The sequence below is a fragment of the Brienomyrus brachyistius genome, chromosome 13 (assembly GCF_023856365.1).
Source record: "Brienomyrus brachyistius isolate T26 chromosome 13, BBRACH_0.4, whole genome shotgun sequence".
In the NCBI taxonomy this organism is placed as follows: domain Eukaryota; kingdom Metazoa; phylum Chordata; class Actinopteri; order Osteoglossiformes; family Mormyridae; genus Brienomyrus; species Brienomyrus brachyistius.
Window position 1 is genome coordinate 18,163,138 of NC_064545.1, and position 16,094 is coordinate 18,179,231.

The 16,094-nt window shown below is 44.0% G+C and overlaps 1 protein-coding gene across 2 annotated transcripts in view; it reads left to right on the plus strand.

Annotated features, from left to right (window-relative positions):
- The first annotated feature begins 327 nt into the window (after positions 1 to 327).
- LOC125705991 (microtubule-associated protein 1B-like) overlaps positions 328 to 16,094 on the plus strand; it is a 33,046-nt gene continuing 17,279 nt past the window's right edge. The window contains exons 1-2 of one of the 2 annotated variants that reach the window (XM_048972402.1): positions 328 to 629; positions 4,420 to 4,521. In XM_048972402.1, coding sequence (XP_048828359.1) covers positions 368 to 629; positions 4,420 to 4,521 — 364 coding nt within the window. In that variant the 5' untranslated portion in view covers positions 328 to 367. Of the gene's footprint in view, positions 630 to 4,419; positions 4,522 to 10,567; positions 10,746 to 16,094 lie in introns of those variants that run through there. The other variant, XM_048972403.1, reaches the window with a different exon arrangement.

The following is a 16,094-nucleotide window of genomic DNA, read 5'->3' on the forward strand; positions in this document are numbered from 1 at the left end:
AAGTCCTAACTTATCTCTACACTGATCAATACCAGCTTACTGTAATCAGTATGTTAATGAGATTCTATAACCAAATACCTAAAACGTCAGTAACTATAAACATCTTCCAGAGTAACAAATGTCATAAACCCCCAAAATTCTGAAAACATTTTTTGCCGGTATTACAGACGCAGTTCATCTGCAGAATGGTACAGTTGCAGGATTTTTCACCTCCTCTTTGGGAACCCGATTGGCTGACAATGACATCAAGCACCGGCACGGGCTTTCGGCCAATCAAGAGGAGTCTATTAGCACCAAATGTGAGCGTCCCTCCCATAGGTTCCACCCCGATCTCGCCTCGTTCGCCGTACTCGTGGCAGCAGTTGTCATGGAAATAGATGTGGGCCCGGCGTCGGCTCCCGGTGCTGTTGCCATGGAGATTCATTCCGAAGCTGCGGCGAAGGATGTGAAAGAGAGCGAAGGCATTGCGCGGCTGGATAGCGAGGAACCGCAGAATCCCGATCAGAACCCTGGACAGCAGCGACGCCGTGGACCGCCGTTCTGCGAAGGGAGCTATTGCATGCTTATCGTTATCGGGGAGATCGCGACCGACCATCAGCTACAGGCAGTGAAAGAGCACATTAAACAGGGTAAGTGCGCTCTCTGACATCTTAAAACGTGACTGGAATAAATGCAATAAAACAACTGGCAGGTATTACTGTCGAAGCAACTACCAAAACATTCGATCCGTTGAACCTGTCGTGTGAAATTCGGAAGCGGGCCTCCTGATACCCTATCGAGATGGGGCACTGCTGCAGGAAGGGGGTGTCATTGCACTAATGAAATAAATGAATACTTGTTAAGATTAAGACATTCGTATATACGAAGTTTTATTGAGACTTTTAAGATTCAAAACAGATTTACTTATTTTGTTTGGAATTCATGCAAACCACATTTCCCGGCACCTATAAAATGTCGCTTATATGTAACTACAAGTTAACTATGTTTTTTAATGTGTGCATATGATAACACGTTTATGAAGGTATGACTTAATCTGTGTTTTTTGCTATGAGGAAGAATGGTGTTGGACTGGAATCACCCAATCTTGCTTAAAAGCGAACTGCGACACATTTTATTCTGAAGGTGCATCATGTAGTAAGTTATGTCAGGCGTTTACTGCTAGTGCTGGGCGAAAATGAAGTCAGATTTTAACCATCTTTTGTAATTAAAAGACATTGCGTTGCAGAACAAAGTTGCGCTAATATAAGCAGACTGAATGTTATGCTTGCGTTGCATTAATAGCTCCACTGACAACAGTACTGACGTGGTACAGTGTATGCGCATGAAATTATTTTGAAACAGGTGAAATTTATGCATCAGCTCACAGAAACTTAATTCTGGTTCCAAGCCGCCCTATAAACATTATCTGCAATTGTGGATCATAAACAGCAGCGGTTATATAGTCCATGTTGTGTTTATAACGGAGCTCTCTGTTATGGTGAGCTGCACAAGGGTGAGTGTGATACGTGTGTTGCAGCAGAGTTACAGAGCTTCCTCGATTCTTTCATCAGAGCTTCATCATCTAAAGGGTTTTCCGTAGCGCAGTTTGCCTACATCACATGCACCACGAAGCCAAGAGTTAAACGTTAATTAAAATACGCTGCATAAATCAATCTAAGATGCGTAACCTGATCAATACATACATTTTAACCAACTAGTCCTTGGTCAGGTATGACAAATATTTGTTAATTGCTCAAATAACCGTTTTTCATTGACGTTAGCGATGACACGTCATGCGATGGGGTCAAGCTGTGCAACCTGGCACAAACTTTTCTTGCATCGCAGCCGGGGCTGTGGGTTTCAAACCGTGAGGGAGTGACAATGCTGAGTGAGAAGGTTCTTTCACTGAAAAGAAGCCCCTTGTGCTTCCAGGATGGGTCTCCAGGCTCCAGAAGACCTGAGTGTGAGTCCAGGGTGTTTTAAAGTTGATATCACCATAAAAAAGGGGGGGGGGGGGGATCAATTTCTAATTTAATTCACTATTGCACTGAAAAATCAATGTCTGACTAAGGCTATCTTCTCAATCCTGTCTGATGAAATTCCATTATATAAGTTTACATAAGTATATTATATAAGAATATAATATAGATTATATAAACCTGTAATGTGACACAGTAAATGGTTACGTCTGTATTCAAATCGGAAGGCAATAAATCTTTACAACCATAGGATTTATGAGCAAATTCCCTGGGCAAATGTGCCAGATTTCCGAAATTTGTGTAAAATCCCTGTGGGTGTTTGGCGTCCATTTTAGAGGCTTATGGCGAAATCAAAGACACATGTTACAGATGTGGCATCCGACTCAGTGCCCCACTTTCAGAGCCTTGTCTCCCATTCCTGCCCACTGCTGTGGTTTCATTTTAACATCGGCCGGCTCTCTGACCTCATTTGCACGTTGCCACAAACTTTCAACAAGGACAGTTTAGCACCCTTTGAGCTCCCCAGTCTAAGCCCCGCCCACATCGCACAGCAGCCCACTCATGTGTCCCAGTGCACCGAGCACAGCTGTTCATTGGCTGGCATCCCCTCTGCGGCTGCTTCATAACAACCCAGTGCACATGCTGACCATCCACCCACACCGCACAGTCACATCTCAGGGGACCCCCCCACTTTAGCTAATGGATCCTCATTAGAACGCTCAAAGGACTTCACAACAGCAACAGCTTCCAAGGGTGTGATAAACATATAAGTCACTATAGAAATGTTTACAACTATCGTTGAGGCTGATTTATAGCATAAAATTTAAACTACTTTTGAAATCGTAATATGCATAACTTTCGCTTTAGCGACTTCTCTGACTTAAATTATTCACTTCATTTACGCATTTCAAGTTCACAACGTATACAATTTATGCAAAGAGAATGAGTCCTTTTGTTGTAGCACAGGTTAGCCTGCAGGATAAAGTTTAAGGCTACATTTTAAGTAAGGAATAATTGACGACGGGCCGTTGAATTATTAGAAAAATAATGCACACCCGAGGTGGTGATGCGGCCACGACGCGAAGCGTCGGGTGTGCATTATTTTTCTAATAATTCAACGGTCCGGAGTCAATTATTCCGCTTATACTACGGTTGCCACACCTCAAGACATCGATCAGATGATATATTTCAAGGGATCCGTCCGGGTTTTCTACTTAAATCGCTATTGTGAGTAGGATTGTTTCTTCCGCATCTCATCCAACGACTCTTTTGCTAGTTCCAAAACGTAATTTTAAAGCTGGCAATGGAGGCTTGAGCCGTTGATAGCAGACTAATGCAGTTAATAATGAAGTTATTAAAAAGAGAGCGAGAGAGACAGAGAAAGAGAAACAGAGAGAGAGAGAGAGCTTGTATGAATTAGGCTACCTCTGTGTGTCCCTAAACAGTGTTCTGAAGTACCGTCTCTAAACTGTAAGTCTGCTTTAAGATGCAGCGCTGTTATTACCTCGCTAGTGAGAAATGTCATGTGTAGCCTTTAAGTTGGTACACTAGGCTAACTGATAAAATCGTCAGGGCAGCGCTGACAACACGTTTTTGTGTGAGTGTGTAACCGTAGTGTGCGTGTGCAAGGACGTGTGATTGCAGTAATGAGACAGAAAAGCTTGTGCATGTATATTTATTCATTTAATTATTTATTCGTTCGTTGCATTTTTCTATTTATTGCAATATTATTACAGTTAACTATGCGAAGTGATATAGAACTGTAATGCGGTCAAGAGAGCTGCCTGGAACTACGTTCGCCGTGCGTTTCTCTGAAAATAATTGCACACCTCAGAACGTTCGTCAGCCAATCAGATTCAAGCATTCAACGGTCCCGTAGTATAAATTGACTTAATGGAAAAAAAAACCCGTAACACAAACTGTGCAGCTGGCAAGGGCACCTGTAAGGCTTGGAATGCTGAGTTTAACTCAGCTGACTGTCCTTCACACCCCTCACAACTTGCAGAGACACACACACACACACACACACACACACACACACACACTCAAGTTGGTGTACCTATCTAAATGGGGACCATCCATTCATTTCTATGGGAAAAACCCTAATCCCAATCACGACACCCTTAACCTCTACCCATCCCTAACCTTAACCATAAGTAACCAACCCAAATACAAGACTTTTGGCATTTTTACTTTTTGGATTGCATTCACAGATTTTTATAAAACTGAGTTTATCCAAATGGGTACCTCAAAAGATGTCCCCGAAAGTAGGGAAATTTCAGGTTTTACTGCACTTTGAGGACAACTTGCAAACCCACACATACACACACACATGCATGCATACACACACACACACACACACACACACATACACCAGCCTAGTGTCTTGACCACATGTCTATTAGAACTGGCTGTGTCTGTGACATTGGCTTCCACTGTACTGACTCTGTGACTCCTACAGGAATCCGCTCGTGGGGCATCAGCCTGGCCTCCTGTGACCTGGACCAGCACTTGCAGCTCTTTGTGACACGGCATTCTGCCCACTTCTCCGCGGAGGTCAGAGGTGAGTCGCCCTGGCTTTCAATCCATCGGCTGTGGAGCGCAAACTGACAGAAACGTGTCCTTAAATTGCATCACCATTGACGGTGGCGCCAAGCGCTGGCAGCCTTGTGTGAAAACACAGGAGGCTGTGAGGATTCCTGCCTGAGCAGCTCTGGTTACTATGCAGAGATTATTAGATAAGATTATGTGGGCTCAAAGGTATCTTGCCTGGTAAAGGATGTTTAGGGCTGCAGTTGAGTGACGTCTGAGATGTGGTGCTAGCAAGATGTGAGACCATGTTTTGGGCAACAATGGCCTCAGAGAACATTCTTGGACGTTCGTGGGTCTGCTTGAGTCTTCTGTCCCCTCTCAGTGATCAGAGCAGATGGCTGCCCAGGGTTACTAATGATAAGTGCCACGAGAGCTACGAATTACAGCATCCTATTTAAAAACACCTTGGTGCATAAAGAATAATAAGGAAAATAACATCTGAGGTGGGGGGTGCAGGTGTATGCAGCATCAGATCTCAGCTGTTTTGTCTCCAGCAGGTCTGCAGCCAGGACCTATGAAGGGCATGATCTTAGAAGATCAGATTGCATTGACTTGGGGCTCTGGCGCCCCCCCCCCCCCCCCCGCAGTTCTATGGCTTCTCAGATAACGTCACCTCTTTGGGACAGGGTCAGCACCAAGCCACATGTCACATTGTGGTACAGCCGCACAGAATGGGCCTGCATGATTAGGTTGTGCAGCAGAGTGAAATCATACCCTAGAACCAATAGCAAGAAATATTTATTTAAAAAAATTGGGTATAAAAACAAGTCTTTGTTAATCAAGGAAAAGTGAATGAGTCACTGAGTTATCTTAAAAGACCCAACAAAGCAGTAGGGGGTGAGGGTCCATGTTCATCGTGGACAGTGACTCACCTCTGCCACATCCTCTCAAAGAGCCATCACTGCCGTACTCCCCTCGCCTTGCCTCTTAATATCTAAATCACACCATAAATGTGGCTGGAAATGAGGTTTGAAGAAGAGCGCGAGTGCACCGGAGAGAAGGATAAAAGGCCCGATAAGAGGCGCTGCTGAGTTGGACCGTATGGGGAGGAGTTTGACATTTGCACGGCACCGGCACAGAACCAATCACAGGTGAACATTTCAGCGCCTGACTGCTGAGGTCATCTGCACATTTTTATCATCAAGGGCAAAATCTCACTGTTTTTCACACCCTAATGGCAGTTATGGCTGAAATGCGGAACCAGTGGCTCTGTTCCACACTTCTTGTGCTGGAACGAGGTTCACTGGGGTGTGACGTCATTCCCAGATCTGACTTAAGCCCCCAGCTCCAAGGTAAATAGAATGCAGCATTAACCTCCCGCCACAAACTCAATTAAACCCCCCTCCCCCCCCCCACCGCTACCCAGTGAAGTAAAAACCCTCCTTCCATTTTGCACAGCCTGTGCTGTGTGCCTCAGAGATGCTCTCTGAACAGGCCCGATTTCACCATGACCAAACACGATAAGCACGTCACTGCCAGCCTCTGCCTCGCAGGCAGGATGTAAACAGGCTTTGTTTGCTGCGAAAGTTACTCATAACTGACGATTCAGTGAATTATTCACAGTTTGATACACTGGCTTTGGAAGCTGATCTAACAGACAGATCTGTTTATTTCAAACCGCAAGCACTTTCTCCCTAAACACATTAGCAGCGTGCAGAAATCCTGCAAAGTACATCTCAAGCTCCCGAAACACTCAGGCTAGGGCCAAGTGTGATGTTAAGACCCGCCCCTCACACGGTTCACAGACGCTTTCCTATTGGCTACGAAGGTACAGAGAATGAATCAAGTGAAAAATCTCCGAACAGCAGCTTCAGTAAAACAGCATCGTCAATCACTAAGCATAGTCCGGCTGAGCGACTTCCTATCAATTGTTTTCTGTGCTTTTGTGAAACCTTGGCATAAACACATAAACACACAAGCCTTTATTTGTAATTTGCTTTGCCGATGATTTCATGCAGCCCAACACGTTTTCCAATTTACACAGCTGAACATTCCTTTGCACAGGACAATCAGCCCCCCCAGAAAGAAGAAAAAAATCCACAGGGACTTAAACTAGAAACTTTCATGGCGTCAAAATTCATATTATCTGCTTGATTCTGACCTGCAACTGGGGGCAACGTAAGGTTAGTACAGCGACCCTAAAAAATTTGGAACATAATTTGATTGGTTTGGTTGGGGGGCCAAAATCATATGATTTGGGGGCCCAGCTTTTTTAGTAGCACCCCCCTGCTGGTAGCTAATAGAATCAGGCAAAGGACAATCAACTAATCAAGCTTGTTTGTCCAGTTCAGCCAAACTGTTGAGAAATAGCACAACAGATTGATACATGCATTAATGAATATTCCAGTTTTGTTGTGAGTTCTTTAACATGTAGATCAGGGAACTCTGATCCTGGAGGGCTCCTGTCCAGTAGGTTTTCTGTCCTACGTGGCTTATGATGAGCCGCACCTGTTCTCAGGTAAATACCAACATCAACTGGAACTTGGTCAAGGATGTTAACTGCAGTTTACATAGCATCAGCATACACATGTATGTCAACTGGAATTTAGAAATTCAGCCCTTCTTCATTATTAAACTACATGTATTTACGAGGGAAAATGGATCGAATTAGCATATGGTAAATGACCATTAACAAATACGAGATAGCAGCGGATGGGACGAACTAGGCAGCACAGCACCCTCTGGTGGGTGACATCCGCAAGTGCGTCTCCCTCTTCATTCGCGCTACCCATGTGTCGGAAAACAGCTGATAACTTTAAAAAGCTCATTCGCGAAGCTCAGCGATCAGTGTCAGAATAAGACAAGATTAGCGGCCTAGAGGTCTGGGATCAATCTTCTACCACACTGGATGGAACTGAATAAATGCTATTATAAAATGATATTGTAAAAAGTGCTGGGAGACATTTTTTTAATAGCCTCAAATTGTAAATGAATATTCAGTGATGTCACAGTGCGTGACATCTGGGTGAAAGTTAAGCATCTGAATATATTAGAGGGTTGCTCACTGTCTGATCAGTGACATCATTTGTGTTGGTTTTGCTGCGCTAAAGGTCATTCCTATGGTAACAGAAGGTCACCTTCCAATGCGCACGTAGCTGGTACCCGTCAGACAGACAGCGTTCAGCCGGAAGTAGACGCGTTAATTATGCTGGTCATTCTTTGTTGCCTGGGCTTATGTCAGCGGTGTGAACATGAAGCACAAATGTGGAAGTGAGAAGAATGGAGACCCTGCACCCTTTTGGTAAGGAACGGCAGGAAGAGCTCTCTCACAGTGGGGCAGGGCTGCAGCGGACTTCACATTATCCCACGTTACCTCTGTTAGATTCTGCTTCGGCAGGGAGGTTGAGAGGTTTGGGTTCAGAGATGAGAGGAACCACCTGGCCATGAAGGTCTGGGGTGCAGTATCACCTCCCACTGCAGCCTGGGCTTTGCCGCACTAACGAACGTCTCTGACCGCAAGTCTAGTTGGATGGATACTGAGGTAAACTGACCATCCTGAGCTGTAATGATGCGACCATTTCTTCCAGGGGAAGGTCCGAATCTGGAGACGGGAAAACAATAAGCTTTCATGATCGTCATTTGGTATAATGTTATTTATAATGTTAGTAAACTGAGATCTCTTTAATGCCCTCACAAATTAATCGTTATTATTTGACACATTTTTTTATAATAAGGGATGATAATTCTGTGTTCTGACTGGAGCCGGTGCATGTAGCTGCATGTGGTCTAAGCAGCGGCTACATTAGGGAGGTAGGTCAGTTACACGCATTATTGAGGTTTATTAATAATTGAGAGCGTGGTATTGATCCCGGTCCCTGCACTGTGTGGGAAAGTGGCTGCGTGAGTGTAATGCAAACGGCCGCAGCACTCTGTGTGCGTCAGCTCAGTGTAACAGGGCTGCATGTCTGCTGGATTTGCAACGTTTGAAAGAATAAAGAGGAGAGAGGGTGAGGGACATACTCTTCCTGCCCCCCACCCCCCCAAAGACCCTCCTCTTTCAAACAAACATGCCTGTAAGAGGGCTGGAGGAGGAGAGGAACAGTGCAGGATGGAGAACGTGGGTTTGCAGAGTCAGAGTCGGGGGTGGGGCAGGGGGGCGGTGGGCTGGCTCATTAATGGGTTCGAGGCTAGAGGTCAGGGGCCAGCTGAGACTCCACAAGGCTGAGCAGCCTCCTTGGGAAACACGACACTCTCCCTTCAGACAAGTCACGTGACCAGAGTCACCTGCTGTTTGGGAGTGAGACATGGCAAAATAGCTGGGATGTTTTTAAATGCATGGGGGGGGGGGGGGGGGAAATGGGTGTGGCGGCATGTGTTTACAGCCCAAAGCACAGTTCAGCCTCGGGAAAGATGTGGAGCAGAAACAATGGATCTTTGATGATACACGCTAAAGAAACAGATACTTAAACCCTTTTTGGCTTCTGTTCATGTTGGGTTGAGCCTCGAAACGTGTAGCCTTTCTTCAAAGCCTGAGTCTTTGTTGTATAGCTTAGGCCAAGGATTTGAGCATCTGCCTTGTTATCTGGCTGACTGGGAATTCCATAATTAGCATCACTTCACTGTGGGCGGGCTCACCGAGGTCAACCAAGGGTTTTTAGGTTCCAGCTACTGATTGACATACGGTTCCTCCAATCAGAGCGAGCTCCTCCACTTGGTGCAGTGTCGTGGCCAACAGGCTGGAAAGGTGGGGCACTGGAGGCGTACGCAAAGCTGTCTCTGAGCTGTCCAGGAATCGGCTCGGGCACAGGAACAAAGAAATACCAAAACAGCACCAGGGGGCATAAATCTGGACAATGTTTAAGTGAGAAATATGCTTCTAAAGATGTAATATTAGTACTAGTAGGAGAAACAAACACAAATATTGGGCTTCGTCGTGAAAATGAGCAAATCCTGGAGAATAACGACAAGAATACTTTCAATTCTGAGTTTGAATTGATAAGGCAGTCGTGGTTCCTGTAAATCATTCCTGTATCATTGTAATAGTCACTCTTATACATTAGTCTCTGTAATAGTGCCTCACTGACAAGCAAAACATTAAAATATGTAACTTGCTATTTTGTAAGATGCTATTTTGACGTGTGGCCCCGCCCCACAGCTGCTGAGAGAGAGACAACTGGTCACAAAGCCTCGGACAGCCTCTCCATTTCTGCCGTGCCCTGGCCTCTACACACCCACTATCAATCTGAATCATCATTTGGCAGAAAAAATCCGATATCTACTTCACAGGATAGGAGATGGCCTGGCTGCGGCTCATCCCTAAACGTACGCCATTTTTCATCTGAAAGTACCCCTGTGTGGAAGTATGATGTCACTTCCTTTATAAAAAAGGAGGAAGTGATCAGGAAGTGAAAAAGCATCTCATTGGTCGAGTACATATGCATCACACTGCAGAAACGTTTACTGTGCAGTATATAAGCATATTAATCTACGCGGGGGGGACCTCATGACAGCAGGATGTACATTAGAGGGGCGGACACTGTTCAGTGGTCGTGTGAGACGTGCCACAGATTGAAGTAGATATTTGTAAAAATCAGGTGGGCTCCAGTGCAAAGCAGCATCTCCCCCTTATCAGTAAAAGCTGGGTGTCTTGGAGCATGGATCATCTGTGGAGTATTTTACTTCTCATTTCCTCATTTTGGGCTTGAAGGGCTCTGTCAGTTTGAGACTGGCCTTCATATGGTGCCAAAGTCTCACTATTTAATCTCCATTAGAGAAAGGAGCAATAATTTTGACCTCATTCAAAATGTGCTGCGCTTATATATGATATATATGAGAAATAAGATGCGGGCGTGTTTGCCTATATATAAAATACCAATACACTTAATTTTTTAACTAATAGATGCGTGGATGTTAATATTCCATCGCAGTGATTCACTATCAGGTCGAGTCTGTCTTCTGCATTGGCAATGTTTCGGGAAAACAGGGGTGAATGAGTCTTTAGATGCGAGCCTGATGGGGTTAACAGGCGCAGAGCGCTAGCGCGGCCCCGCCCCGGACCGCAACTGGAATTCGCCTGCAGACGGCGCTTCGTGGCGGCGCTGCCTGCGCATCCCGGTCTGTCCGTCCGATCATCCTCGGCTGCGACCTTCCGGGGCCCCGCCCTCCCTCGGCGAGAGGCTGACGCGATCCGAGCATCTCACGGGTCTCTCCCAGCGTCCGACTGCGCGTTGGAAAGGCGCTTCGCCATCAGTCACGGTACGTACCGATGCATCGCAGGCTCGCTGAAGCCGCTCCGCGCTGCATCATGACCGCCGGCAAAGTCGATGACATGTCCCTGACAGCGCTGCTGCATCCCTCGTTGTGATGAATTATTTGCGTTTTGCTGTTTCTTATGCAATTTTGAAGCTGTCAGGCTGTCGGGAGTAGCATGATGGCAGGTGTAGCGTAATCCTTGGCTTTTTATGCATTTTCTTTTAGGGACATAATATATATTCTGTTTACCATGTTCGTATTATATGTTGACATTTTTTTTTATTGACGTGTTGTTTTGGTGCTTTTAGATGCGATTCGTTTTTGGGTTAAACGGGGAGACTAGTGTGCATTATTGTGCAACTATTAATCAAATAATCAGATAGCTAGTCGAGCCTATCTAATGCCGACCAAGATACGGTTGAAACTTAGACTATATTTAGACTTATATTTTGCTTTAAATGATCCAGATTAAGGTTGTAAAGAGTGATGCTGTTGTGGAGTAAAAGCATCAGACAGGGTTACGTATACGGAAAAGCGAGTGAACGTAGCCTTTATGGCGACAGTACTCACCAGATGGATATGAGGACGTGAACCCGACAGGGTGGCAAAGGAAACACAACTCGTCCGCAAATATTGGGCATCAGTCAGTTATATGACGCCTTTTGTGCGAAAGGGTCCCTTCCACTATACCCAGGGGGCACTCAGATTAGGCTGGGGTACATGACCTCATTTTAAATATGAGCTTTCCATGAAGTCCCAGTGAGGGAACTGGCAAGCCAAGCTCGCATAAATCCCTGTATTGATCAGTCATATCTGCAGGCGTATGGAATGTGGATAATGTAATCAGGTAGCTGAGATTTCTGTCGGCTGAGTTTTTGCTTGGGGTGTTTGGTATTTTATGAGATATCGCTTTATTCTCTTGCCTGTAATCAATTTGTGTGGTGCTGGCTTTGTATGGGAAATATAATATTATCAATAAAACACTGTATGCCTTATAAAATCTCTGGTTCTGTACGTATACGCTTACTGTTCTCTAACAATATATAAGCTTTGTGACAGTCCAGTTAACCTATTTGCTGTTTAAGTTTCCGATCAGCATTACTTTGCTTGAACGATACTCCATGAAAGAAAAGAATCATGTTATGCGTTTTGAATGTCATAAAACATAAAAGGAGGGTCGTTGCCTTGTTTTTCCTATAAAATGAAAAAAAAATGCAGAGCCAATTGTCAGCTGCAGATCAAATTTGACTCTCGATGACAGGAAATGCACACGCACGTACGCACACACACACACAGGCACACACACACACGTGCACGTACGCACACATTACTGTGCCTTTTGGAAATGTGGGAATTACTGGCATGTTATAATCACTGCTGTCGCTGTACCAAACATCTCTAAAAATAGGAATTTCAGCTGTTATGAGCTGCCTGCAATAGGTCAACATCACAGATATGCTAAAACCCCGTCAAATATCCTTAGAACCAGTCTCTCCCCTCTGGAAGCCCATGCTTGAGATTTGCATCTTTTATATCCACTTGGGATCCCTGCCCAGCAGCACAACCTTGCCGAGGTGCGCAGATGTGGAGTGTGTGTAGCGGGAGGTGTCCTTTGTGAACGGCGGTCACCCTGACACACCGTGGGTGGGGATCTTCATCTGGGGGAGGTACTAAAGTCAGAATGTAATAGATGAGGAATCAAGGGATTGTGGGTAGGCCTGGGTTTTGACTGATCTAGGCAGATACATCAAGCCATTAGCATGGAAGAATTCTGCATCACATGACATGCATTACATGTTAAGGTTAAATGCATAATATCATAACAATGCTTACCATAAATCACAGGGCTACTTTTATTGATTGCCTGCATGTAGAGGAGTGCGGCTGACACAGTGCTGTTCCATTGCTGTGGTCACTCACCTCCACTGTGCAATCAGGTGATATGCGAGCTCTAGAATCTGCCTGCTCTAAGCGGACTGTTCTGGCGCGCTCACGTCTGTTCTGTGCCTTTAAAAAACAGAACACTTGTGTGGAGCAGGTGTGTTCCCTCCGCAGTAATAAACCTGACACCGTAACATGCACATATTCTGCATGACTTAGATTATTTGGACAAGCCTGATTATCCACCACATTTGAGTGTGATGTCTTTTACTGCGCTTGAATTAATTGAGCCAGTATTTCAAACAGCCAGTAAGTGTAAAATAGGGCTGACATGAGCTACCTGAAAGCCCATGTAACGCCACACCCTAACCCTCTACACTTTCATCCTAGTCCAAAGGCAGCAACTAAGCTCGTGGTCCTTTTTCACTTTGTCATCATTTTGACAATATTATTATTAATATTACACTGCACCATTTTAACGAATGCTTCCTGCTTGCATTATGCTACATAAGCAAGATTGGAAGGCAATATATTTTTAGTGATTCTTGTGACATCATGTGCAGCTCGGGCTTTAAAAAGCTACTCTAAGTTTGACTGTATCTTCGAATTATCTGATTGCACCTGCGTTTCTTTATGCATGCATTTATTGATAAATAAATACTGATTCCTGAAGGCCACTTTCTGCATCTGCATGAGCCTTTTGACTGACAGTTTTTTAATTGTTTGTTACTGTTATTTTTAATTTGCAGATGACCCCCCCGGGTTTCACCTCTGACCTAAATATATCCCGGTTTTGCACTTCTGACATCCTGATGGATGGTCATTGATCAAGCAGCGACTCCGAGCTTCTAATTGCGCTGCATCTTTCCCATTAAATGAGCTCGGCTGAGCACTGGGGATGGATTGCTGATGGAGCCCAAGCCTGCGGGCTGTGGAGCTCAGAGCTTTCAGACATGTAACGTGAGATGTGGCAGCTCTGCTCCAGGCGTCAGCAGTCCAGCCTCAGGCCTGCCTACTGTTTCTGAGCCACACCCAGACGTACTTCATGAAAATGTTTGGCTGTATCCATCATACCAAACCTGCAATTCTTAATCATCTGCTGTACTGCCAATTTACACAGTGACATATTTCCAGCTGCCATCTACAGCTTTTTTGAGGACACAAATAATGTGTTATGATATTACTTAAGTATCAATTAACCACAAAGTAAGTATTAGTTACATACTGATCTCATATTTATTCATCATTAATGGATTGTAACGTCCTTTATCTCAAGCAGTTGCTATATTTGTTACTATATCTGTTAAATCTTTTTGAACTACTGAAGGAACAAGAGTAACATGAGAAACACTGATCTCATGTTCGTTATTAATGAATCTTGATGCATCTTTTATCTCCAGTAGCTACTATATTTATTCATGATTTGTGCTTCCGTAGTAATGGAGTTATTGCTAAGTATTTGTGCACCGTCAAGTGAGGTGTTACTGTAAAACTTAATCCTCCCTAACTGAACATAACAGATACAGGATCCAGTAGCATCACCATGGCGATTGGTCCCATCTGACTGCAGATCCCCTGGGCGGCTTGTGGGCCCCCCAGCAGCAAAGCTCCGAGTTCATTACCGGCCCAGACAGCAGCCTGCTTCTCTGGCGTAATGACATCACTGCAGTTAAATGGTTCTGTGGCCTATTCATAGCCTCGCTCCTTGACTCTTCTCCCCCAGTGAATATTCATTGGCAGCAGCCCACAGGTCTGACTTACTGTCCTGTTTGGGTTTTATCCAGTTCAGTCGCAGCTCCTTCTCTCTCTTGCGATTAGCAACAAAGAGTCATCAGCCTCTGTGTTCTAGAATTAGGGCATCGAACTAGACCCTAATTCAGGAGCTTTGGAATTAAATGTCTCAGTAACACTTTCTATGAATGCAGTGTGGATATGAATCTATGAACACATTCACCACACATATTAATGCATTTATAAAGCATTTTAAACATGGCTATAAATATGTAAATATTACTATTGTATAAATAAATTATTGCCATGTGTATTGTGCATTATGAATGCTTTATGAAGTTCTCATCCATAATGCACTATAGATACCTTCATAATGCATGTAGTCAGTATAAGCATTAAGGATGCTGTGTGCAGCATTATGAAGGTATCTATACTGCATTATAGATGAGAGCTTCATTGGAGCTTATGAAGTATTATAATCAACGCTATGATGCCTTATGTCTGTCAAAAGATGATGCTGTAATGCTTTATTAATTCTTATACCAACCGTTATAACGCATTACGAAGGTATCAATAATGCATTTAAATGACAGCTATAAGTAAAGTGTTACCATTGTCTCTTCAAGTAAAGAGTCGGCATATATCTGCATATGTACACTGGCAATTCCAACTGGGCCAGCAAGGAGCCAGAGATGGCCAGGCCCCAGCAGAGACGACACCCTTAGGCGTGACCTCAATTAGCAGTGAAGCTTGGTGGAGATTAGAAGCGGAAGCTTATGGTCCTTCCCAGCTCATATGACCTGGATTACAGGAGGAAAAAAACTGGGCCGCTATCTTTGCGGGAAGGAATGAAGCTGAGAAATTTCTGCAGCTGAGGAAAATGAGGCAACCGATTCAGAAATACCACAGGATCTGTAACATCGTGTCTGATTGATCTCAGAACTATATCTTATATATTACTATTCTGTAATATTCTTGTTAGATATATGATGATAATATTATTGGTCAGTTAATTAATCATCCCATACAGTACATGGGTTTAGTTAATTAGTAATTTATTATTACGCTATTAATTGGACTAAAATTATTAATAGTAGAATAATTAGATTATTATAAATATAGTATATATAGTATTTTGTAAGCATGTAAGACTCAAGTTACAAAGCAAATCCTACAAATATATCTTTCAAACTGTAAAACATTTACCTGGATTGTAAACTACTTGTGAGCTGCTGTTCAGAACTACATACGGAACTGTCATGTTGGAGTCTGTAGATATTCTCTAAAAGTCCTGAATAAAAAATACCTGGAGGAACATGCCAGCTGTACCAGCTGTGGAAAGTCAGATTTACAGTGTGTACTGCATGCCTCGTGTGCAGTGTCAGCCCTGCAAGCAGTGCCGCTCGCGGTCTCTATTGTTGCTGTATCAAAACAAGTGAAATGCTGTCAGAACAAGACATGTATATAACAGGCCTGCCAGCTCTCACGCATCCGCCGTGACACTCACACTTTCAGACTCTCCCGCTCACGCAAGAAATCTTACAGCAAATCTATATTAATCTATTATAAACCTAAAATTAGCCGCATCAGAAGCTTTGAAGTATTTTGCAAACCCTACAGATTATTTGCAAAGTAATAAAACTGTTACATATATGTAAATTTGTTTCCTTTATATCTTAGTGTAAATATGTCTATTTTAGGAAAATTAATGCCTTTTATACAACTCCTGGGCCCTGATTT